The 24,118-nt window shown below is 51.6% G+C and overlaps 1 protein-coding gene across 2 annotated transcripts in view; it reads right to left on the bottom strand.

The window, feature by feature from the left end:
* Positions 1–24,118, bottom strand: part of FBRS (fibrosin) — a 457,478-nt gene that overhangs the window by 103,538 nt on the left and 329,822 nt on the right. For both annotated transcript variants that reach the window (XM_086931672.1, XM_086931671.1), the window contains exons 15-16: positions 1,215–1,347; positions 1,048–1,128 (exon numbers count right to left, since the gene is read on the bottom strand). In XM_086931672.1, the coding sequence (XP_086787798.1) occupies positions 1,048–1,128; positions 1,215–1,347 (214 nt within the window). The remainder of the gene's footprint in view (positions 1–1,047; positions 1,129–1,214; positions 1,348–24,118) is intronic.

Here is a 24,118-nt window from a genome sequence, read left to right as displayed (position 1 = left end):
TACTGATTTCTTACAGGTGCTCCTGTCTAGTATGTGCTGTGATGCTCTGTTCTTCCCTTACAGGGGTGGGGATTGGCGTTATAACGCATAAGATGTATGTGTGCTAATGTGGGATTTTGAAATTACAGCCACCCCCTGAGGAAGAGAGCCTGAGTTGGCCACGCCAGATTGGCCCCAGGTCTCCTGATAACTTAATCACAATCTTCTTTATTTCAGTTATGGACTATGGACTCAACCCTTTTTGTCCCATGTAAATAATTCCCCGTGATGTATTTGGCTCTGGCGACAGTTGGCGCCTTGTTGTGATTACCAGTGTATTATTCCTTATTACCTTGCAGGTTGGAGATATCACTAAACTTATTCTTTTCCAACCAAAAGTGGAGTCGTGACTCTTTTGTAGTGTGATTGGTGTGTCGTCTGTGGATACTGCGTGAATGCTTCACATGTCCTCGAAGTTTGGCCTGCCCGCTTGATGCCATGCTACCCCCTTGGAGATTTGGGAAACCCCCCTTTTCTTACAGGTGGACAGACTCTTAAGTCGGACAGCCTTCCCAAAGAATTTCCCATCGAAATGGAGGTTTTCCTGGTCTGATACGATATGCGGAGAAGTGGGAACACATTTGAAACAATACTGACGTGGGTATAGTGGAATACGCACCGAGTGGAACCCGAAGAACAGTTAAAAAACTGAGCGCAGCAATACATGTTCAAACCGGATTGTGGAAAAAAACAATGTAACAATGGAGTTGATGCCCATGTGCACTATCAACTAAAAGAGTCACCTTACTTCGTGACTGGAAAGTTTTTTTTTGTAGAAAAACAAATTGCAAACATTGGAACCAAACACTAGATGGCAGGAGTACGCAAACCATGTGATCTACAGCTCACATGCCTCGAACCTAAGTGGTCTATCATTCACTACATGAAGCAAAGAGAAAAGACTGACAGGAAATATGGTAGTCCTCCTTCACTTGCTAGACAGGCGATATCGCAAAAATGACAAGAAAAACTTGATAAAGACCAACAGACCTCCAGACTGCAGCTTACCAATGTGTGTAGAAGGATTCAGGAAAGATCCATGAGGAGCTGAAGGTGGTCCAAAGTGGGCACCAGCTGGGTGAACAGCACCTATTGAAAGAATGGGTAAATCAGTCAGAAGTCTAGAAAATATAGAATTAACGTCCTTAGACAACACCATTAAAATGTGGAATAACCTGTTGCAGTGAAATGCGTGGCTGGCCGTGCAAGTTCATGTCCAGGAGGAAGGGCTCCAAAGGCTCCCGATCCTGGTAGGCAAGTGAGGAGATCATTTCGGAAATCTAGCTTAGGAGGATCACCTTGCATCAGCTGAAAAGGAGACCACATAATTTTACTTGCCAGACATCCATGCACAAATAAAAAGACATTTAAAATTCACCAACACTTTAGGCCACAATCAAACCGCATAGTCAAGGTAACATTACCTATCCTACCTCTAACTCTAGATCCTTTGTAAACTCCTACCTCAGGGTGTCTACTGCATTTGAGAAACACCTTTGTGGGTATGGAGCCTTGTCTTGGGGCCCTGGATACCACTGTTCCGTTGGCGCTACTAACTCTCAATATCAGTCCAATCTCACAAGACAGGAGGTATGGGTATGAGTATGAGAAAGTCGGTACAATATTCTAAAAAAACAGATATTCAATCAGGGCTATACTTTAGAAAGGAAAATAATTAACACAAAATAACAAAAGCATGTTCTGGAGCCAAGAAGCAACTCAGAGTTATTACAACAACCCCCACCCCCAAACCCCCAAAACGGTACAAGGTATGGATTAATACAGTGGGCAAGCTCCCACAATTGAGCCACAAGGGTGCCTTCTCCTTTATCTTGGGATCGAACAGTCCATATCAGTATCTTTCAGTGGATGAGGAACCACTGTAGTCACGAACACCAGTCCTAATGGGAAATTGGTCCCTTATAGATAGTGACTGCAAATTCAACTGGCGATCTCCCTTGAGCTGTGAAGGCTAAACCGAGGATTCAAACTGGTTTGGAATCAGGAAGCAGTTCTACAGCCACTGGAACCGAATTGAACAGCAAAGATAGGAGGACAAATGTCTCCTTGTAAACTCAAGTGTGCCAGCTGAGGGTTGACCAAGCAACGGATTGGTCAGGACTATGCCAGCTCACCCTTGAATCGTAGGGTGCTGTAACAGCTTTAGGACTTCGAGGGTTTTGTTGCTTCAAGTGGGTCCTGGGAAGGCTCAATTATAGAGAAGTCCTCATGCAGGTCCTTTAGGTTGTTAGGACACCAGCCTGTCATCCTGGACATGAATTTATTTCTGCTTCCTCCCATTAACAGGCAAGCAAGTCTTTCTCCTCTCCAGAAGTCAAAGCAGAAAGGAGACAATCTCAGGCTTTCCTAGACTGAAGCGCAAACGAGCATTCATTCTACCCCATGCCCAGTGTCTTCTCTCCTGCACTGTAGTGCAGATCTCCTTAGTGCCAAGATAATAAGTAAAAATAGTGGTAGAGGGATTCAATATTAAAACTCTTCTGGCGGTCCAAGCAAGATGCAAGTGCCAGCCACAAGGTTTGCAGCATTCAAGGTAGGTGTGCTTCTTTAGTCCTAGCATATGGTTGTCGTTTACCAGATTTTGTGGACTTCTGAACCAGAATCAACAATCTGATCAGTTCTGACTGGTGAAGGGGTCTTTCTATAGACCTCAGACTGAGTCATTCACCTGCTGCCATTACCATGGGAGACGGCCACACATGAAATGGGAAAGCTGCATTTCAATCCGGGCAGGTAAATCCTGTACTAGACAAAAGGGAACAAGGGACTGAACCACCAGGTACACATTTCAGAGAGGGAAACAACAAAAGGTGTACAAGCATGGATTATATTCTCTCTGAATGGGGAGGGGGTTCCTTTGGGTGTTCTTTTGAGTCTCCGGAAACCAGAAGCCAGAACCCTACAGTATGTATGGATGACTGTTGAGCTGAATGAAAGAAAAATAAAGTCATATGAAAAAAAAACACGGAAAAAAAAGCCCACAACAAAGAAAAAGATGGAGGACAGAGAAGTTTTTCAAAGCCATGCAGGCACTTCTGTTTGTAAGCTTATGCTGTTGGGACTACAGGCACCAGGGCAGTTTCCTCTACCATCAAAAGACTAGAACAAGGACTGCAGTACACAAGAAGCTAAAGAGCAGTGAGCTACGAACTGGGGAAGATGGTGTGATGGTGCCAGTGACAGACCTGATTATACCTAGTGTGAGAAGGAAAATGCTACATACCAGTATGCATCTGTTCTTGGCATGTAGAGCTGTAGAGTTACACACTGTGCATAGATCGCCACCTACTTTTGGGCCTGCATGTTTGCAGTTTGTTTTTGTCCTGATAAGTTCTTTGGAAGTCACGAGATAGGGGAGTCCTCCTTTGGACCACATTGCGCATGGGCATCGGCTCCATCCTCAGATTGTTTTCAGCCATTAGGGAAATGATGGAGCTTTGCAAAAAACGGAAGGATGTCCATGTAAGCTATATGTAATTAAGATAATACTGGAACAGATCAGGGTAGCTGGGGAGGCGGGTGGGCGTGTGTAACTCTGCAGCTCTACATGCCAAGAACAGATGCATACTAGTAAGTAGCATTTTCCGTTCGAGGCATATGAGCTGCAGATTACACACTGTGCATAGATTGTATAGCACTACCCACTCTTAGCGGCGACCACCCCTATCCGTTGCAGCAGTTTGAAATAGTGTTTTGAGAACAGCCTGGCCCACATTAGCTTGTTGTTTAGTTTGCACATCTACACAATAGTGTTTTGTGAATGTGTGCGGTGTAGACCATGTAGCTGCTTTGCAGATGTCATCTAAGGGAATGTTCCCTGAAAATGCCATTGAAGCCCCCATTTTCCTTGTAGAATGGGCTTTAGGAGGAACAGATAACGTATGTTTAGCTTTGTGATAGCAAATTTGAATGCATTTAACAATCCACCTAGCTAAGTCAGATTTTGATATAGGGTTGCCCTTGTGTGGTGGCGAGAAAGACACAAAAAGTTGTTTGGTCTTACGAAAGGGTTGTGTTCTCTCAATGTAGAATAACAATGCTCTTTTGACATCTAGGGTATGAAGAGCTCTTTCTGCAACGGTTTGTGGCTACGAAAAGAACACAGGGAGTTCCACAGATTGATTGAGGTGGAAGGGAGAGATGACTTTGGGAAGGAATTTTGGATTGGTACGGAGAATGACCTTATTGTGATGCATTTGCTAGAAAGGCTCTTGAATGGTTAGTGCTTGTAGTTCACTAACTCTCCGTAGTGAAGTAATAGCTACTAGGAACACAACCTTCCTTGTTAAAAATTGTAGTTCACATTTATGTAAAGGTTCGAAGGGAGGTCACATTAGCCATGTGAGAACAATGTTTAGATTCAACCCTGATGAAGGTGGTACCCTGGGAAGAATTATTTGCTTGAGGCCTTCTATGAAAGCTTTAATAGCAGGCACTCTGAACAGAGATAGATGCTGTCTGTTCTGTAGATATGCTGCTATGGCAGCAAGATGCAGTCTAATAGACGTGTAGGCTAAGTTACATTTTTGAAGATGTAATAGTATGCTATGATGTGTTGAATAGACACGTCTAGAGGATTAATATTGTTGTTGTGACAATATATTACAAAGCGTTTCCACTTGGCTGCATAGCATGCTCTAGTGGTTGGACGTCTAGCCTTTTTTATGATGTTCATACAGTCAGGAGGAAAGTTAAGATATCCGAATTCTAGGATTTCAGGAGCCAGATCGCAAGGTTAAGCTGAGCTGGGTCCGGGTGTCTGATCTCTCCACGGTTCTGGGATAAAAGGCGTGGAGATCGGTATAGCTTTTGGTGCGGCACTACAGACCGTTGTAGCAGTGTGGTGTACCACGTCTGTCTGGCCCACGTTGAAGCAACTACGATGAGGGTTAGAGAAGGCTGCTGTAGTTTGCGGACTACTAGTGGCGGAAAAGAATATGCAAATTTGCCTGACCAGTTCATCCATATCGCATTGCCTTTGGACAGTGGTTGTGGATATCTGGCGGCGAAGCTTGGGCATTCAGCGTTTTCATGAGTGGCAAAGAGGTCTACCTGAGGTTGTTCCCACATCTGAAAGAATGGTTGAAGAACTTGCGGATGAAGTTCCCACTCGTGGATATGTTGTATCTGACGACTTAACAGATCTGCTATGGTATTTTGTACTACTGGAACATGCTGGGCTAAGAGGAATATGTTTTGAGGTATCGCCCACCACCATATGTTCTGTGCTAGCTGAGAGAGTTGCAGGGAGTGTGTTCCGCCCTGTTTCTGTATGTAATACATGGCTGTCATGTTGTCAGTGCGGACTAACACAGCTTTGTTTGATATTTGCTTTTGGAAAGCTTTCAGTGCTAGGAATAAGGCTAGTAACTCCAAATGATTTATATGTAGTAACTTTTGTTGTGGTGTCCACCAGCCTTGCATGGTGTGTTGCAGTAGGTGGGCTCCCCAGCCGGAGAGCGATGCGTCCGCTGTCACGACTATCTGAGGAACTGGCTCTAGGAACGGTCGCCCTTTGGGAAGGTTTTTGGTGTTCCAACACTGCAGAGAGCAAGGAGTCAGACTGTCCACCAACACTAGGTCTATTAATTGACCTTGAGCCTGGTTCCATTGGCGTGCTAAGCACTCTTGGAGAGGACGCATTTGAAGTCTTGTCTGGGGCACTATGAAAATGCAAGAGGCCATCATCCCTATGAGCTGCATGAACACTCGTGCTGGAAGGGAGTGTTTTAGCTGAAACTTTGTGAGAAGAGCTTGCATGCTGGCTATCCTTACTGGCGTGGGATAAGCTAGCGCTGTTGAGGTGTTTATTGTGGCACAGAGGTATTGTTGTACTTTGGATGGCTGCAGATGGGACTTGGTGTGGTTTATTGTGTATCACAAGTTGTGAAGCAGTTGGATAGTGGCATGAGTGTTCTACAAAATGGTTGTAGGAGCTGGCTTTTATGAGCCAGTCGTCCAGGTATGGGAAGAAGTGGATGTGCGGTCTTCGTAAATGTGCTGCCACTACGGCTAGGCACTTGGTGAATAATCTTGGTGCTGTTGTGACTCTGAATGGGAGTACTTTGAATTGATAGTGCTGCCCGTTTATTACAAATCTGAAATACTGCCTGTGAGCTTTGTGAATGTGGAAGTATGCGTCCTTGAGATCCAGAGTAGCAAGGAAGTAGTTTTGTAACAGAAGAGGAAGGATTTGTTGGGGTGTGACCATGTGCAAATGGTCTGACTGTATGTAGATGTTTAGAGGTCTGAGGTCTAGAATAGGCCTTAGAGAGCCGTCCTTCTTTGGGATAAGAAACTATAGGGAGTAGACTCCCTTGTTTTGTTGGTGCAGAGGAACAGGTTCTATTGCACCCTTTTCTAGTAGAGATATTACTTCTTGCTTTAGCAGTGATAGATGCTCATGTGGCATTGGACACTGTTTTGCGGTATGTTTTGGGGGGTAGATGTTAGTTCTAGACAGTAACCTGACTGAATAATTTGTCGCACCCACCTGTCTGATGTGATGTTGGTCCAGGCAGGAAGGAATTGTAGTCTTGGTCCAGACAGGAAGGAATTGTAGTCTTCCCCCCAGGAGTGGAATGGGGGGGGGGGGTCTTGGGGAGTGGAGGAATGTCATTGGGTAGGGGTGGAGGCAGAGCGGGAGTTGTTGGTTTTTCTTCAGCCTTTAATGTGGTTACCCCTGTAACACCCTCTTTGGTAGCCTTTAGTGAATGTGGATTGGCTAGGGGTCTTATAGGAAGTGGAAGGACTATCCGAGGATTAGCCTCTTGTGTTGCCTCTATGATGAGCGACGAAAAGAACGTCTGGGAGCTTGCCATTGCAAGGCTCCCATAGATTTAGCTGTGTCTGTGTCTTTAATCATTTTCTCTAAAGATACATCGACATTGGGGCCAAATAGGTGTTACTCATCAAATGGCTGATTGAGGATGGAATTTTGTACTTCAGGTTTGAAACCTGAAATACGTAGCCAGGCATGCATACGCAAAAGGACACTGGTGTTAATTGCCCTTGAGGCAGTATCTGCAGCATCTAGGGCACAACGAATGGAAGTATTGGTGATATTTTGACCATCCTGTAGGAGTTCATTGGCCTTATTTTTGTTATTTATCTGGTAGATGCAGCATTATGGGTTCCAGTTCATCATAATGTGCCCGGTCATATCTTGCCAATAGCGGTTGAGTATTGGCAATGCGACATATGTTAGCTGCCTGTGACGCTGTTCATTTGCCGGAGGTGTAAAGGAGTTTAGATCCCTTATCTAGTGGTTAGGCCTCACCTGATGTTTGTGAATTAGCACGTTTACGTGCGTTAGAAACTACCAAGGAATCTAGCGGTGCTGGGCCTCTAATGTAAACTGGATCTGTCGGGGCAGCTTTGTATTTTTTCCTCAAGGCGGGGGTTGAGGACTCGAGCCCTGACAGGATCTTTAAATACCTCTGTTGCATGCTAAATGACCCCCTTAAGCATTGGCAAAATGGAAGTGGACCTTTGTGTAGTGTCAAGTGTCCAATAAGAAATCTTCCTCCACAGTGTGTGTGCAAGTCGACCCCATGGTATTGGGCAGCCCTATGGACTAGTAGGTTAAAAGCTATAGTGTCCTCGCGAGGGGAGGCCTGGAGGGATTAGATCTTAAGGCACACCAGGGGTGGTATAATTTATAATTATCTCATGGATTTGGAGACTGAGGGGGACTATTAGTCCCTACTAGGTCATGTGCGCCCCCACCTGTGTCAGAGTCTGTATCTACATCATCATCTGGATTAGGGGATGGTGTAGGAGAATGATGTGGTGGAGGAGGAAGAAGAGTATGGGGAGGTGGTGGGGAAAGGACCCTTAATGGAGAGGTTGCTATGTCTCTCTTCTTTGGAGGAGGAGGTGGTGCAGGCGCTTCTTGTCCTTAACCGAAACTTGTTTTTTCGGTTCCGGGTTTTTTTTTGTTGCACCAAAGCATGGGAGTCGGGACCTTTAGGCAATTTTTTTACTCTGCTCAGAGTGCGGTTTTGACATCGATGAGCCGGTGCCAGTCTTCGGCGCCGAGTGCTTGGGTGTTGAAGCAGCGGTCGGGGTGGATGAGGAAGACAGCTTCTTTTTCGGTGTCTGTATGAGCAAGCCCGGCTGAAGACGGCTGTAATGCCAGAAACCGGTCCTGGGAAGCTTGATTCCGGTCCAGGGAAGACATGGTTCGGGCTGGACTGTTCCCATGAGGCACAGGGTCAGACTGATTTGCATATGGCCATGTCTGAACTGGGGTGGCGGAGTGAGCTAAAGAACGGTGATGGATTAAACCCAGATCAGTTGACTGGGGGTGAGTGTTTGTATTGTCAAGGCTCCGTCCATCATCCCCTTTGGTTTTTCTTTGTTCGGCCTAAGTTGGCAGGGTATTCTCAGACGTGAGTCCCTTGCTCACTTTGACACTGGATTCAAGCAAGCCCGGCTGAAGATGGCTGTATTGCCAGAAACAGGTCCTGGGAAGCTTGATTCTGGTCCAGGGAAGACATGGCTTGGCAGTTCGGGCTGGACTGTTCCCATGAGGCACAGGGTCAGACTGATTTGCATATGGCCATGTCTGAACTGGGGTGGCAGAGTGAGCTAAAGAACGGTGATGGATTAAACCCAGATGAGTTGACTGGGGGGGTGAGTGTTTGTATTGTCAACGCTCCGTCCATCATCCCCTTTGGTTTTTCTCGGTATGAAATAGACACCATTAATAGGCTGACTCGAGCCCGAGCCGCCTGAAGGCTTAGTAGGCTTCTTTGCTGGGCCCGAAGGCAGGGTGTGGGAAGCAGTCTCTCGGTGTGCACCTGGGACCGAATGTGAGGGTGTGATCGAAGCCTTCTTAGAGGGTGTCAAGGAAGGGTCGGGCCGACGTGTGTACTTAGGACCCTTTGAGTTGGAGTGATGTCCTCGACGTCCGAGTCTTCAGCATTAGAGGAGCTGGCGCTTTCTTCGGCCCACAGCTGTTCTGGCACATCGAAGCTGACAAGCGAGCTATGGTTCTTCGAGCTCGTCGGTCCCGAATCGTCTTCTTGGAGCAGAAGGAGGCACAAGTGGAACAGTCTTTGGCCTTGTGCTCCCCGGGAGAGGCTAAGGTTGCACACCTCATGTAGATCGGTGTGGGGAAACTTCGACCCACATTGAGGACACTTCTTGAATGGCGTCCTTTCCATGAGCCAGAAAGTAAGGCCCAGGTAGGCCCGAAGGCCTTTGTCGACGACCGGAATCGAAGACTTTGAAGTCGTGAAGAGTCGCGTCGATGGGGACCGTGATCAAAACAATACAGTCGAACTGGGTGAGGATTGCACGTCGAAGGAAATTCGGTTCCAAACCGGAGCGCAGGAAACACATTCGAGCCCGATGGCGGAAAAAAACAATCTGACGATGGAGCTGATGCCGATGCGCAATATGGTCTAAAGGAGGAGTCGCCTATCTCTTGACTTCCAAAGAACTTTTCAGGACAAAAACAAACTTCATACATCCGGGCCCAACACTAGGTGGCGATCTATGCACAGTGTGTAATCTGCAGTTCATATGCCTCGAACAAAGGGGTTCAGTTACAGTACCCACTTCCCACACTTTTTGCCCTGGCTTTTGATGCAACTTTGACTGTAGAGTACTGGGTCCCTGCTGTCCAGGTTCCCAGTACCATTGTTTGTGAGAAGGTGGCCTGATATGCAGTGCTCACTATTCTAGTGAACACTATGTATCAGTCCAGCAACCCTTATTGATGATTGGTTGTAAGTCAACCTTATAGACCAGCTATCCTAGTAGCATGGATACGAGCAGTCTAAGGCTAAAGACTCGAGAGGGCGTGTTAAGCCAGCTGTTTACCACACATATACCCCTTGAACACCAAGTGAAAGGACACCACACAAGTGTTATGAAAATAAACAGTTATTTATTAAAGATCACAACAGCCCTGTACTCTTTATGAGGACAGGGTACTAAGCACAAACCAAAACTCTTACGAAAATACTTAAGTTAGCACAGTATATACAAATGCCCGAGGGGCACGGAAAACCATATACTCTGAAAGTGGAATGTGAAATTCCTAGCAGGTAAGTACAGTACTAATAGCTTTTGGAATCGCTAGGACTTGACTAGGGAATCGTTAGATTACTTCTAGGAGGCCTAGGGGACTCGGGTGCAGTGTGTGCACTCTCACGCGAGATGCGGACAAAAGTCTATTGTAGCTAGGAATTAGAAAGTTAGTGTTCTCGGGCGAACCCGACCTGGTAGGGAGAAAACGAAAGTAGATTCTGACCCTTGGATAGTGAGGCTATGCTGGGGCACCGAAATGCCGAAGTTACCTAGCCCAGGGGCTGCAGCTGCATAGGTCTGAAAAGACGTCGGGAATCCTCGTAGACGGACCAGGAGCCGGAAGAAAAGATGCTGGCCGGTGACCAGTGAAGAAAGTTCAGTTGGATCCAAGCCTGGATCTCGAAGATAGATGACACCTGAAAGCAGAGGGGACCAAGTTCGAGACTACTAGCCAGTAGTCAGTGGGCACCAGGAGGGCACCGGATGGTAGCCACCTCGACAAGGTGAGTGGGTGACGCTTGAGCTCGAAGATCTCACGGACCAGGAGGCGTTGTCGGCGACCAGGATGGAGGATCGAGCTGTCCCACGAAGATAGAAGCTGTCGGCGTCGCTGGACCCAGGATTGGGCAACAAAGCCTTGGCAAATTCAAGCCCACGCGGTGGACTTAAAATGGCGTCTGGAGTGGACCAGGAGGGTCCGGGGTGCCTCTCTTCAAGAAGGAAGCAAGGGCCAGTCTGGAGCAACCAGACCAGCAGTCGTGAAGTCGTTGGGCGTCGTTCAGAAGGCCACAAGCCAGCCGGCTAGTAGCCAAACAACGCGGTGCACAGCAAACAGCAGAAGGGCCCCACGCAGATCGTGGAGATGCAGGGAGGCTGACCTTGGGTGCTGGAGCTGCGCAGGGTCGGGGCTTCTCGGACCCCAAAGCACTCACCAGTGGAGGACACGGTGGGCTTGCAGTAAAGATGTCGTGCAGTCTTGGCGATCGTCGGTCCCTCGAGGTCTCGTCGCACTCACGGTTCTCAGCTTGGCTGTAGAGGTGAGTAGAGGTCAGAGGTGCCAGGGAAGCCGGGTCTCGTCGAGCTGGGTCGTCGGATTCGTGATGAAGGACTTGCAGCAGACCGCAGTGTTCTTTAGGATGGTGCCCGCTTGATGCAGGGTGACTACTCCTTAGCCACAAGGGAGAATCTTGAAGAAGAAATCGTGAAGTCCTTTCGAAGAAAGTGGTATCTTGATTCCAAAGATGATCTAATTTGAACAGGGGGCCCGCTCCTATCTTTATACTAAAAAGAGGGGCTGACCCGGTGACTAGGTCCTGCCTATGGGTGGGACTAGGAGGGGGGTGGTTACACCCCTCTGCCATGCCGGACTTTCCCCAGGCCAGGGGCTGGTGTGCCCCTGGAACTGGTTCTGACAGGCCTATGCGTAGTGAGCACCGGGGTGCCACTCAGCAGTCACCTTCCTGAAAAGCCCTGCCTACCCAGGATACTCAAAACCATGTCTGGGACGGTGCTAGCACCGCCCCTGACAGGAAACCCTTTGTCCAGGCTCCCCTCGCTGGGAGGACTCCCAGCTGCAGGGGGTCAGACTCGTGTCTGTGGTGGCAGCATCCATTTTGTGGAGCTGAGGCTTCAGTTAACTTTAACCAGGGTTCACAGTTACATACATGTCGTGTCCCTCTAGAAGGGTGGAATGCTAACCCCGTCGCCAGAATTGGCGAGGGGTTAGTATTCCAATTCGTATGACACCTTACTCGACATGTTTTGATAAAGCAATACCAAAGATAGCATTTAACCGCGAGGATTATAATGCACTTAAGAGTATATGGTATGCGATATCATGGAACAGCTATTAGGACTTGGTTCCGCAAGCTGCAGACAGGCTCAGCTCATGCCAGAGCACCATCTCACACGATTCCAAGCACTCTGCCTTCAGGATTGTCAAGGCCTGCCATAGGAGTGACTGATAGGAATCTGTGTGTCCATTTTAGGGTTAGGTATAGGTATACTACACCTACAGCAAAGGGTGATTACACGACATTGCCCCAGCTGTCATGCAGCCAGTTGTGTCAAATTTAGGAGGCCAGCCAGGGGTGGCATAATACATGCTGCAGCCCCTGGCAGCCCTGGGTACACCTATGCCCTGAGTTACAGGGTCTGATAAGGTGGCCCAGTACCAATTGGAAATGTACCTAGGGTACATGGAATCCATTTTAAAGAGAGAGCAGTAGGTCTGGGGTCCTGATTGGCAGGATCCCAGGTCGACTATGTCAAAAACCAGCTAAAACACAGGGCAAAAAGTTGGGGGCAACCATAGTCAGGATGTACCTTCCTACATTGTTCTTTCCCTAAAAACATGTCCACAATTGGTACTTCTGCCCCCCTACTAAGTGGTACCATAGGGCTAAGAGGCTGAAGAGCGTCCCCTGGGGCCCCCATATAGGAAAGTGGATTTCTGGCGCAGTAACTCCCTCTCTTTTTGCCAGGCTACTGATGCACTTTGAGTTGATGTACCCAGGGTCCCTGTCAATCAGGTTCCCAGGGCCTGTGTTCTTTCCACAAAACGAACCCAATTGGCATCTCTAGCCACAGATCAGCCCCTGGTAAATGGTACCATAGGTACCCAGGGCACGGTGTCTTGGGAAGCCCTTTAAAGGCTGCAGCACTTATTGTGCCACCCTGAGAGGCCCTCTACCTTTACACACAGACACTGCCTTTCCTGGCTGCATGTTTGTGAGAAAGTGCCATCTTCCTTGCATGGTATGGCCCTACTTTTTGCTGAATTGCTGATGTGCTTTTACTCGAGTGTGCCCTGGCTCCTGCCAATCTGGTGCCCAGGACCTGTGTTCCTTCCCTAAAGAACAAGTTACTTACCTTCGGTAACGATATATCTGTAAGAAACAGTAGTTCGTATTAGATTCCTTACCTTAGAATATCCCCAGGCGTCAGACTGGATCCGGAAATTTTTGCATAGCAGTACCCTTGCGCGTCAGTAGGCGTCGTCTCGCGCTCCGCGTCCGTCGTTGGCGCCGTGATGACGTAGGAGTACTTGGACGCCGCCTCCGCGTGCTGACGTCAGTTCTTAGACACAGCTTTTCCTTGCCAAAAACGCAGAGCCATGTCAAAAACCAACACTGGTGCCATTGAAACTAGGGCCCTGAAAGGGGATGACCGTAACCCTAGATATTGGTTCGCAGAACAGGGAGGATTGGTGGGGCAGTAAGTAATCTAATACTAACTACTGTTTCTTACAGATATATCGTTACCGAAGGTAAGTAACTTGTTCATCTGAAAGAAACAGGTTAGTATAAGACTCCTTACCTTAGAATAGATACCCCAGCAATACCAACCCCAGTGGTGGGTCTGCGAACCAATTATCACACCAGAAAGTCCTGGAGGACGGAACGGCCAAAGAAGCCATCTCTCCGGACTTGGCTGTCCAGGCAGTAGTGTCTTGCAAACGTGTGCAGCGAGGCCCACGTAGCTGCCTGACAAATGTCCTGCAAGGGTACCCCCCCCGACCCAGGGCAGTGGTAGCCGCCGTGGCCCGAGTGGAATGGGCCCTCAGCCCAACAGGAGGCTCCTTCCTTGCCAAGGAGTAACAAGCCTTGATACACAAGACGACCCACCGAGAGATGGTCCGCCCGTCCCTTCTTAGCACCCACGTAACCAACAAAGAGTTGTCATCCATCCGGAACTGGCGTGTGCGATCCAAATAGAATGAGTGCGCACGTTTTGGGTCCAGACGGTGGATCCGCTGTTCCTCCTTTGAGGGATGCAGAGGCGGAAACAAGGTGGGCAAGGTGATGGACTGCCCGATGTGGAAGGCCGTGACAACCTTGGGCAGGAAAGAGGGTCTTGTCCGCAACACAACCTTGTCCAGATGGACAGAAAGGAAAGGAGGTTTAGAGGAAAGATCCTGGAGCTCACTCACTCTCCTGGCAGAGGTGATGGCAACCAGGAAAGCAGTCTTCAAAGTAAGAAGGCGGATAGGACAGTTGTGAAGTGGCTCAAAGGGAGCGCACATCAGATAAGTAAGAACCAGGTTCAAGTCCCACTGAGGCATCACTAAGGGAACAGGTGGAAACGTGTGGGTGATGCCTTTCAAAAAGCGATTTACAATAGGGGACTTGAACAAAGATGGTTGGTCAGGCAGCCTCAGAAAGGCAGAAAGGGCAGAAAGGTAGCCCTTGATAGTGCCCAGAGCAGAGCCCTGCTGGGCAAGAGAAAGAACGAAGAGAAGAACCTCAGAAAGAGGGGCAGAGAGGGGATCCACACCATGCCACAAATCTGTTCCACCAGCAGGCGTATACCGACTTAGTGGAGGGACGCCTGGCTGCCAGAATGATATCACAAACTTCAGGAGGAATGTCAAATGGCCTCAACTGTCGCCGCTCAATCTCAAAGCATGGAGGTGGAGACTGGACAGTTTCGGGTGGAGGACCGTCCCCTGTTGCTGCGACAGAAGGTCCTCCTGAAGAGGCAGACGAACCGGGGGATCGACTGACATACTGAGTAGCTCGGTATACCAGTACCTTCGTGCCCAGTCCGGGGCCACAAGGATGACTTGGGCCCGGTCGAGTTTGATCTTCTTCAGCACTCTGGGCAGAAGTGGTATATGCGGAAAGGCGTACAACAGACCGCAACTTCACTCGCGACGAAAAGCGTCTCCGAGCGAGTGTCGCCTTGGAAATTCCAACACGCAGAACTGATGACATTGCGCGTTCTCTTCGGTGGCAAATAGATCTAACCAAGGCTCTCCCCACTGCTGAAAGAGGCCTTACGCCACGTCCGAGTTCAGACGCCATTCGTGATCCATCATGCACCGGCGGCTGAGTTCATCCGCCCTGGAGTTCAGAGAAATTGCCAGGTGTTGAACCACCAGGGTTACACCCTGATGTTCCAGCCACTGCCAGAGGCGCAGAGCCTCCTGGCAGAGGGTCCACGACCCCACCCCGCCCTGTTTGTTGCAGTATCACATGGCGGTGGTGTTGTCCGTGAACACCTGCACTACACTCCCCCGGACAGAGGGGAGAAATGCCTTCAGTGCTAGACGAATCGCCCGCAGCTCCAAAAGGTTGATATGGAGCCGGGACTCCGCCGGAGACCAGAGGCCTCTGATCTCCGCCTCTCCCAATGTGGCCTCCCCAGCCCTGGAGGGACGCGTCCGTCACAACTACGTGCTCCGGATGGGGAAGGGAGAGGGATCTGCCGCTGACCCAATCGCGGTCCGTGAGACACCACTGCAGCTGTCTCACAGTGCCCTCCGAGATCAGGACATGGTCGGACAGATTGCCCTGATGCTGGGCCCACTGAAACTTCAGGTCCCACTGCAGAGCCCGCATCCGCCAACAGGCGTGATGCACCAGAAGGATGCAGGAAGCCATCGCCCCAGAAGCCGCAGCGTCAACCTGACCGAGACTCGGGATAAAAGCTGAAAAATCTGAATCAGAGCCTGAATATCCCGAACCCGCTGTTCCGGGGGGTTTGGGTCAACCCAAAACTGCGCTGAGTCGAGAACCGCTCCGATGAAAAGGAGCTTCTGAGAGGGGCACAGGTGTGACTTTGGCACATTGATGGAGAACCCCAGCTGGTGCAGGAGGTCTGCTGTCGTCTGGAGGTGGCTGACGACGGACTGCGACGAGCCCGCCATCAACAACCAGTCGTCGAGGTAGGGGAAGACTGAAACCCCTAACCTGCGCAGATAAGCTGCGACTGTGAGAAGGTGGCCTGATATGCAGTGGTCACTATTCTAGTGCCCACTATGTATCAGTCCAGCAACCCTTATTGATGATTGGTTGTAAGTCAACCTTATAGACCAGCTATCCTAGTAGCATGGATACGAGCAGTCTAAGGCTAAAGACTCGAGAGGGCGTGTTAAGCCAGCTGTTTACCACACATATACCCCTTGAATACCCAGTGAAAGGACACCACACAAGTGTTATGAAAATAAACAGTTATTTATTAAAGATCACAACAGCCCTGTACTCTTTATGAGGACAGGGTACTAAGCACAAACAAAAACTCTTACAAAAATACTTAAGTTAGCACAGTATATACAAATGCCCGAGGGGCACGGAAAACCATATACTCTAAAAGTGGAATGTGAAATTCCTAGCAGGTAAGTACAGTACTAATAGCTTTTGGAATCGCTAGGACTTGACTAGGGAATCGTTAGATTACGACTAGGAGGCCTAGGGGACTCGGGTGCAGTGTGTGCACTCTCACGCGAGATGCGGACAAAAGTCTATGGTAGCTAGGAAATAGAAAGTTAGTGTTCTCGGGCGAACCCGACCTGGTAGGGAGAAAACGAAGATAGATTCTGACCCTTGGATAGTGAGGCTATGCTGGGGCACCGAAATGCCGAAGTTACCTAGCCCAGGGGCTGCAGCTGCATAGGTCTGAAAAGACGTCGGGAATCCTCGTAGACGGACCAGGAGCCGGAAGAAAAGATGCTGGCCGGTGACCAGTGAAGAAAGTTCAGTTGGATCCAAGCCTGGATCTCGAAGATAGATGACACCTGAAAGCAGAGGGGACCAAGTTCGAGACTACTAGCCAGTAGTCAGTGGGCACCAGGAGGGCACCGGATGGTAGCCACCTCGACAAGGTGAGTGGGTGACGCTGTAGCTCGAAGATCTCACGGACCAGGAGGCGTTGTCGGCGACCAGGATGGAGGATCGAGCTGTCCCACGAAGATAGAAGCTGTCGGCGTCGCTGGACCCAGGATTGGGCAACAAAGCCTTGGCAAATTCAAGCCCACGCGGTGGACCTAAAATGGCGTCTGGAGTGGACCAGGAGGGTCCGGGGTGCCTCTCTTGAAAAAGGAAGCAAGGGCCAGCCTGGAGCAACCAGACCAGCAGAAGAGTTGTCGTCGGGCGTCGTTCGGAAGGCCACAAGCCAGCCGGCTAGTAGCCAAACAACGCGGTGCACAGCAAACAGCAGAAGGGCCCCACGCAGATCGTGGAGATGCAGGGAGGCTGACCTTGGGTGCTGGAGCTGCGCAGGGTCGGGGCTTCTCGGACCCCAAAGCACTCACCAGTGGAGGACACGGTGGGCTGGCAGTAAAGATGTCGTGCAGTCTTGGCGATCGTCGGTCCCTCGAGGTCTCGTCGCACTCACGGTTCTCAGCTTGGCTGTAGAGGTGAGTAGAGGTCAGAGGTGCCAGGGAAGCCGGGTCTCGTCGAGCTGGGTCGTCGGATTCGTGATGAAGGACTTGCAGCAGACCGCAGTGTTCTTTAGGATGGTGCCCGCTTGATGCAGGGTGACTACTCCTTAGCCACAAGGGAGAATCTTGAAGAAGAAATCGTGAAGTCCTTTCGAAGAAAGTGGTATCTTGATTCCAAAGATGATCTAATTTGAACAGGGGGCCCGCTCCTATCTTTATACTAAAAAAGGGGGCTGACCCGGTGACTAGGTCCTGCCTATGGGTGGGACCAGGAGGGGGGTGGTTACACCCCTCTCCCCTGCCGGACTTCCCCAGGCCAGGGGCTGGTGTGCCCCTGGAACTGGTTCTGACTGGCCTATGCGTAGTGAGCACCGGGGTGCCACTCAGCAGTCACCTTCCTGAAAAGCCCTGCCTACCCAGGATACACAAAACCATGTCTGGGACGGTGCTAGCACCGCCCCTGACAGGAAACCCTTTGTCCAGGCTCCCCTCACTGGGAGGACTCCCAGCTGTAGGGGGTCAGACTCGTGTCTGTGGTGGCAGCATCCATTTTGTGGAGCTGAGGCTTTGCTTAACTTTAACCGGGGTTCACAGTTACATACATGTCGTGTCCCTCTAGAAGGGTGGAATGCTAACCCCGTCGCCAGAATTGGCGAGGGGTTAGTATTCCAATTCGTATGACACCTTACTCGACATGTTTTGATAAAGCAATACCAAAGATAGCATTTAACCGCGAGGATTATAATGCAATTAAGAGTATATGGTATGCGATATCATGGAACAGCTATTAGGACTTGATTCCGCAAGCTGCAGACAGGCTCAGCTCATGCCAGAGCACCATCTCACACGATTCCAAGCACTCTGCCTTCAGGATTGTCAAGGCCTGCCATAGGAGTGACTGATAGGAATCTGTGTGTCCATTTTAGGGTTAGATATAGGTATACTATATCTACAGCAAAGGGTGATTACACGACTTTGCCCCAGCTGTCAAGCAGCCAGTTGTGTCAAATTTAGGAGGCCAGCCAGGGGTGGCATAATACATGCTGCAGCCCCTGGCAGCCCTGGGTACACCCATGCCCTGAGTTACAGGGTCTGATAGGGTGGCCCAGTACCAATTGGAAATGTACCTAGGGTACATGGAATCCATTTTAAAGAGAGAGCAGTAGGCCTGGGGTCCTGATTGGCAGGGTCCCAGGTCGACTATGTCCAAAACCAGCTAAAACACAGGGCAAAAAGTTGGGGGCAACCATAGTCAGGATGTACCTTCCTACAGCGACCACCGCCATCACTTTCGTGAACAAACGTGGGGCGCTGGTAAGGCCGAAGGTGAGCACGGTAAACTGAAAGTGCTCGTGGCCTACCGTGAACCGCAGGTAGCGCTGGTGGGCCGGCAGGATGGGGATGTGGAAATAAGCGTTCTGCAAGTCCAACGCTACCATCCAGTCTCCTGGGTCCAGGGCAGCCAAGACCTGAGCCAGTGTCAGCATCTTGAACTTCTCATTCCGGAGGAAGCCGTTGACGTTCTGTAGGTCCAAGATAGGGCGTAGGCCCCCTTTGCCCTTCTTGGGTACCAGAAAGTAGTGGGAGTAGCAACCACACCCTACTTCTGGCCCAGGAACGCGCTCGAAGGCCCCCTTGGCCAAGAGTGCCATAACTTCCTCCTGCAGAAGCCGCAGATGATCCCCCCGATACGAGGTGGTATTGCGGTGGCATGGCTTGAGGGGTCGTCTCGAAGGGGAGGGAGTTGCCCCTTCGGACGATTTGCAGGACCCATCTGTCCGATGTGACAGTGCGCCAGTGGGAGTGGTGATTGCGAACCCTGCACCCCACTGGCGTCACATGGGCCTGAAAGCACAGACTAGGAGGGTTTTGAGGCGGATGCTGCAGGGGAAGGTGTGCACTGGCCTCGCCTTTGTCCCCGATCGCCTCCACAGCGATTTCTACGGCCGCCACCGCGTTGGATGTTAGTCTGCGGTGAGTGGCTGGCAGCACGTGTGGGGGCACCCCTTGCTTGGCCGCGAAAGGCACCCGTTTGGTGGCGCGGGGCCGAGAGGCCCAAGGACTTGGCCGTAGCCCTGGAGTCCTTAAAGTGCTCAAGCGCATGGTCTGACTTGTCGCCAAAGAGGCGACGGCCATCAAACGGCAAGTCCATGAGAGTATTCTGGACATCCTTTGAAAAGTTGGCGGACCTCAACAAGGCATGGCGACGAATCGCCACTGTCGTTGCTATCGCTCTGCCCAGTGAGTCGGTGGTATCCAGCCCACACCGGATGGAGAAACGTGCCGCATCTCGACCCTCCGCAAGGGCGTGGCGAGTTTACCCTTGACCTCCGCCGGGCATTGTGGCAGCTCGTCCGCAACAGTGTCCCACAGCGAGTGGGTGTAACGGCCCAAGAGGCATGCGGTGTTGGAAGACCGTAGTCCCAAACTAAGGGAGGAGAATATTTTCTTTCCATAATTCTCATGCCTCTTGGATTCCCGATCAGGCGGAGCCGACGGGAATGCGGTCTGGGAATTAGAGGCCTGGTTGACCAGGCTCTCGGGGTGGGGTGGGTGGACAGGAAACAAGGGTCACCCGGGGCCGGGTGGTGGCGTCTGGCCACGTTCCTATCTACAGGCTGGCCTGTAGCGGGCCTGGAGCAAGTGCCCAAAAGAACGTCTGTCAACGCGTCATTAAACGGCAGCAGAGGCTCTGTTGAGCTGGACTGCGGTTTAAGGACCTCAGTGAGGAGGTTAGTCCTCACGGCCGCGACGGGGAGCTCAAGGCCCAAGGCCTTGGCTGCCCGCGTCAACACCGCACTGAAGGTTGCCCCCTCCTCTGTAGCCACGGTAGGGGGGGGGGGCGGGGGTGGGAGACAATACCAATGTCTGTCGAAGTGTCCAGACCACTGGCATCCCCAAGTCCACCTGTCCAGTCCTCTTGGGACTGACACTCATGTGTCAGAGGGTCCTCCGACCCCTTCCAATACTCCTCATCGCCCATCTCCTGATAATCAGGGTTGTCAAAGGACGGGCCGGTTCGTTGAAGTAGAACTCCCGAAGCGGCGTCGAGAGTGGCGCCGCTCAGGCGCCGGAACGGGGGCAAGGGAGGTATTGGGGACGGCGCCGCCTGAGGCCGGCGCATGAGGCCGGCGCATGAGGTGACACCTGTGGAGCCGGTGAGGTCATCAGGTCAACCGGCGACGATCTGTCCAGATCCCGAAGCGGATCCAGTGGGGCCCTGCGGCGCCGGGCATGAAGGCGCCGGCCGCGTCGGGGGGTTTGAGTCAGAAGAGCGATGACGTCTCTTCGACTACTTGTCCTTACCAGACGACGTCGAACCGGAGGAGTGATGTCGACTCCCGGAGCTATGATGGCTCCGCCCCCGCGACCGGTCCCTTGACCTCCGTCCGGACCGGGACCTCTCACGGCGCGGGGCTGACTGCCGGAGCTCGAGCCGCTTGAGGGACTGCTCCCGCCTAACCTTCGAGGTTAAGGCTCGACAGACGGGGCAGGTCTTGTCGTCATGAGACGCCAAGACAGTGGAGGCACTGACGGTGAGGGTCGGTGACCGACATCAGTCGGTCGCAGTCCCCACAAGGCTTAAAACCTGGCATCCCTATCGGCACCGATCGGAGTCGAAGACTCGAGAAATGATCAAAAAGATCTCAAAAAATGTTAGTCAAAAAGTGACTAAGGTACCACTTTTTCCGGATCTGCGCTGCTGGCGCGGAAAAAAGAACTGACGTCAGCACGCGGAGGCGGCGTCTAAGTACTCCAACGACGTCATCACGGCGCCCACGACGGACGCGGAGCCGCAGACGACACCTACCGACGTGCAAGGGTACTGCTACGCAAAAATTCCCGGATCCAGTCTGACGCCTGGGGATATTCTAAGGTAAGGAATCTAATACTAACCTGTTTCTTTCAGATATGCTATTGAAGCTAAAACCCAATTGGCATCCCAGGCCACATGTCAGCCCCTGGTAAATAGTACCATAAGTACCCAGGGCATTGTGACCAGAGAAGACCCCTAAGGGCTGCAGCACTTATTGAGCGACCCTTCGGGGCCCTGCACCCCGACACACATTGCCTTTGCAGGCCGAGTGTCCTGGTGTAGAACTAAAAAAAAGTCGAAATGGCACACATTCCTGTGTGCCATGCCCACAAACCCACTGCCCTGGCATACTTCAGTCACCCCTCTAGCTGGGTGCCCTATGCCAGTGGTGTGGGCACAGGTGCATGATCCCTGTGCCCCTACAGTACCCAGGGCCATTCCTGGGCACTTTAAGTGCAGTGATGCCATTAAGAGTATATGGTGCTAGGAGGTTTTCATTACGAACTCCACAGCACCAGAATGGCTACACTGAAAACTGACAAGTTTGACACCATACTTCACAGCACATTAAACCCACACTGATGCCAGTGTGGGATTTAATGGAAAATGCACTACAGAGGGCATCTTAGAGATGCCCCCTGAAACCTAACCTACAATCCACGTCTTGTCTGAGAGGCTACCACACACAGACATGTTGCTGGACCCCTGGGTGGAGAGCCCCCGCTCTCCTGGGCCTGCAACAATGCACATCCTGGGCGAGGTGCTAGGTCTCCTCCCCCAGGATGGGCAGGGGCAAGCTTCAAAGGCATGCCGCCTTTCTGAGCTTCTCCAGGCCACTTGCTGTACTCCGCAACTATCCCCCACCAGTTCTGACCCCCACTCAGCCAGGTAAACTGGCGGAAAACCCTACGTCAGGAAAGGGGGTGTGCCAGCCTGTGCAGACTCCATCCCTCAGGTGGGAGAGGCAAGGTGAAGCACGACTCCGGGCTACCGCCATCTTGAGGATGGGGAGCCCTACCCCACTCACAGCTAGGCTCCTGCCCCCTCCCACAAGAGGAGCAGGTTAGGGGGTGTACCCTCGCCAGGACAGGGACCTATTGGTCCCTGCCCTCCCCCCTACCTGTAACACACCTAAATTTAGTATTTAGGGGCACCCTGAACCTTCCTTCCTCAGATCCCGATTTCGACACAAGAAAGAAGACCAAGAAGAAGAAGACCTTCAGTGCAGCTGCTAACAAGGACTACACCAACTGACTTGGCCCCAGCCCTACAGGCCTGTTGATACTCTAACCTGCTCCTGCTAAATCCCGGCGTCTTCTGCAGACAGCAACCTCGGGAAACCTGGAGGACCTGCCTGCATTGACCCTCTTAATCAATCAATTAGTCAATCACGGCATTTGTAAAGCGCGCTACTCACCCGGGAGGGTCTCAAGGCGCTGGGGGAGAGGGGTATGTTACTGCTCGAACAGCCAGGTCTTGAGCTGCTTCCTGAAGGAGAGATGGTCTTGGGTTCGCCGAAGGTGGGTGGGGAGGGAGTTCCAAGTCTTGGCTGCCAGGTAGGAGAAGGATCTTCCTCCGGAGGTGGCTTTGCGGATGCGTGGTACGGTGGCGGCTGTGGCTGGTCGATCGTAGCTGGCGGGTGGGCGTGTAGAAGGTCAGGCGGTCGTTGAGGTACTTGGGGTCCAGGTCGTGGAAAGCCTTGTGTGCGTGGGTGAGGAGTCTGAACGTGATTCTCTTGCTGACAGGGAGCCAGTGCAGGTCTCTCAGGTGTCCGGTGATGTGGCTGTGTCGGGGGATGTCGAGGATGAGTTGTGCGGAGGCGTTCTGGATGCGTTGGAGTCTTTTTTGAAGTTTGGCTGTGGTTCCGGCGTAGAGGGTGTTCCCGTTGTCCAGTCTGCTGGTGACGAGTGCCTGGGTGACAGACTTCCTGGTTTCAGTGGGGATCCATCTGAAGATCTTGCGGAGCATGCGCAGGGTGTTGAAGCATGAAGATGAGACGGCGTTGACTTGTCTGTTCATCGACAGGGAGGAGTCCAGGATGAAGCCCAGGTTGCGTGCGTGGTCCGTTGGTTTGGGAGCGGTGCCCAGGGCCGGGGGCCACCAGGAATCGTCCCAGGCGGAGGGTGATGATCCCAGGATGAGGACTTCCGTCTTGTCCGAGTTCAGTTTAAGGCGGCTGTTCCTCATCCAGTCGGCGGCGTCTTTCATCCCTTCGTGTAGGTTGGCTCTGGCGGTGGTGGGGTCGTTGGTGAGGGAGAGGATAAGCTGGGTGTCGTCGGCGTAGGAGATGATGTTGAGGTTGTGTTGGCGTGCGATGGCTGCAAGGGGGCTCATGTAGACGTTGAAGAGGGTTGGACTGAGTGAAGATCCTTGTGGTACGCCGCAGATTACTTCGGTGGCCTCAAATCTGAACGGAGGGAGGCGGACTCTCTGGGTTCTTCCTGCGAGGAACGAGATGATCCACTCCAGTGCTTTCTCTCGGATTCCGATGTTGCTGAGGCGCTTCACTAGGGGTGCGGTGGCAGACAGTGTCGAACGCCGCAGAGAGGTCCAGGAGGATGAGGGCCGCTGTTTCCCCGTTGTCGATCAGGGTTCGGATGTCGTCGGTGGCTGCGATTAGGGCGGTCTCGGTGCTGTGGTTGGCCCAGAACCCGGACTGCGAGGGGTTGAGGGATCGTTTGTCTCGAGGAAGGCGGCAAGCTGTCTCTTGACGGTCTTCTCGATGACTTTGGCCGGAAAAGGAAGGAGCGAGATGGGACGGTAGTTCTTGAGGTTGGTGGGGTCCGCTGTTGGTTTCTTCAGGAGGGCGGTCAGCTCGGCGTGCTTCCAGCTCTCTGGCAAGGTGGCGGTGTGGAAGGAGGAGTTGATGATGTCTCGGAGATTTGGTGCGATGATGGCGTCGGCTTTGTTGAAGACGTGGTATGGGCATGGGTCGGTTGGTGATCCGGAGTGGATGGAGTTCATCGTGTGGGTGGCGTCTTCGGTGCTGATCGGGGTCCAGTTGCAGAGGGTGGTGGTGACAGGCGTTTGTTCGGTGG

Source organism: Lissotriton vulgaris, chromosome 7, assembly GCF_964263255.1.
Source record: "Lissotriton vulgaris chromosome 7, aLisVul1.2, whole genome shotgun sequence".
Lineage (NCBI taxonomy): Eukaryota > Metazoa > Chordata > Amphibia > Caudata > Salamandridae > Lissotriton > Lissotriton vulgaris.
The sequence above is the reverse complement of the archived record's forward strand: the minus strand, read 5'-3'. Positions and strand labels throughout refer to the sequence as shown.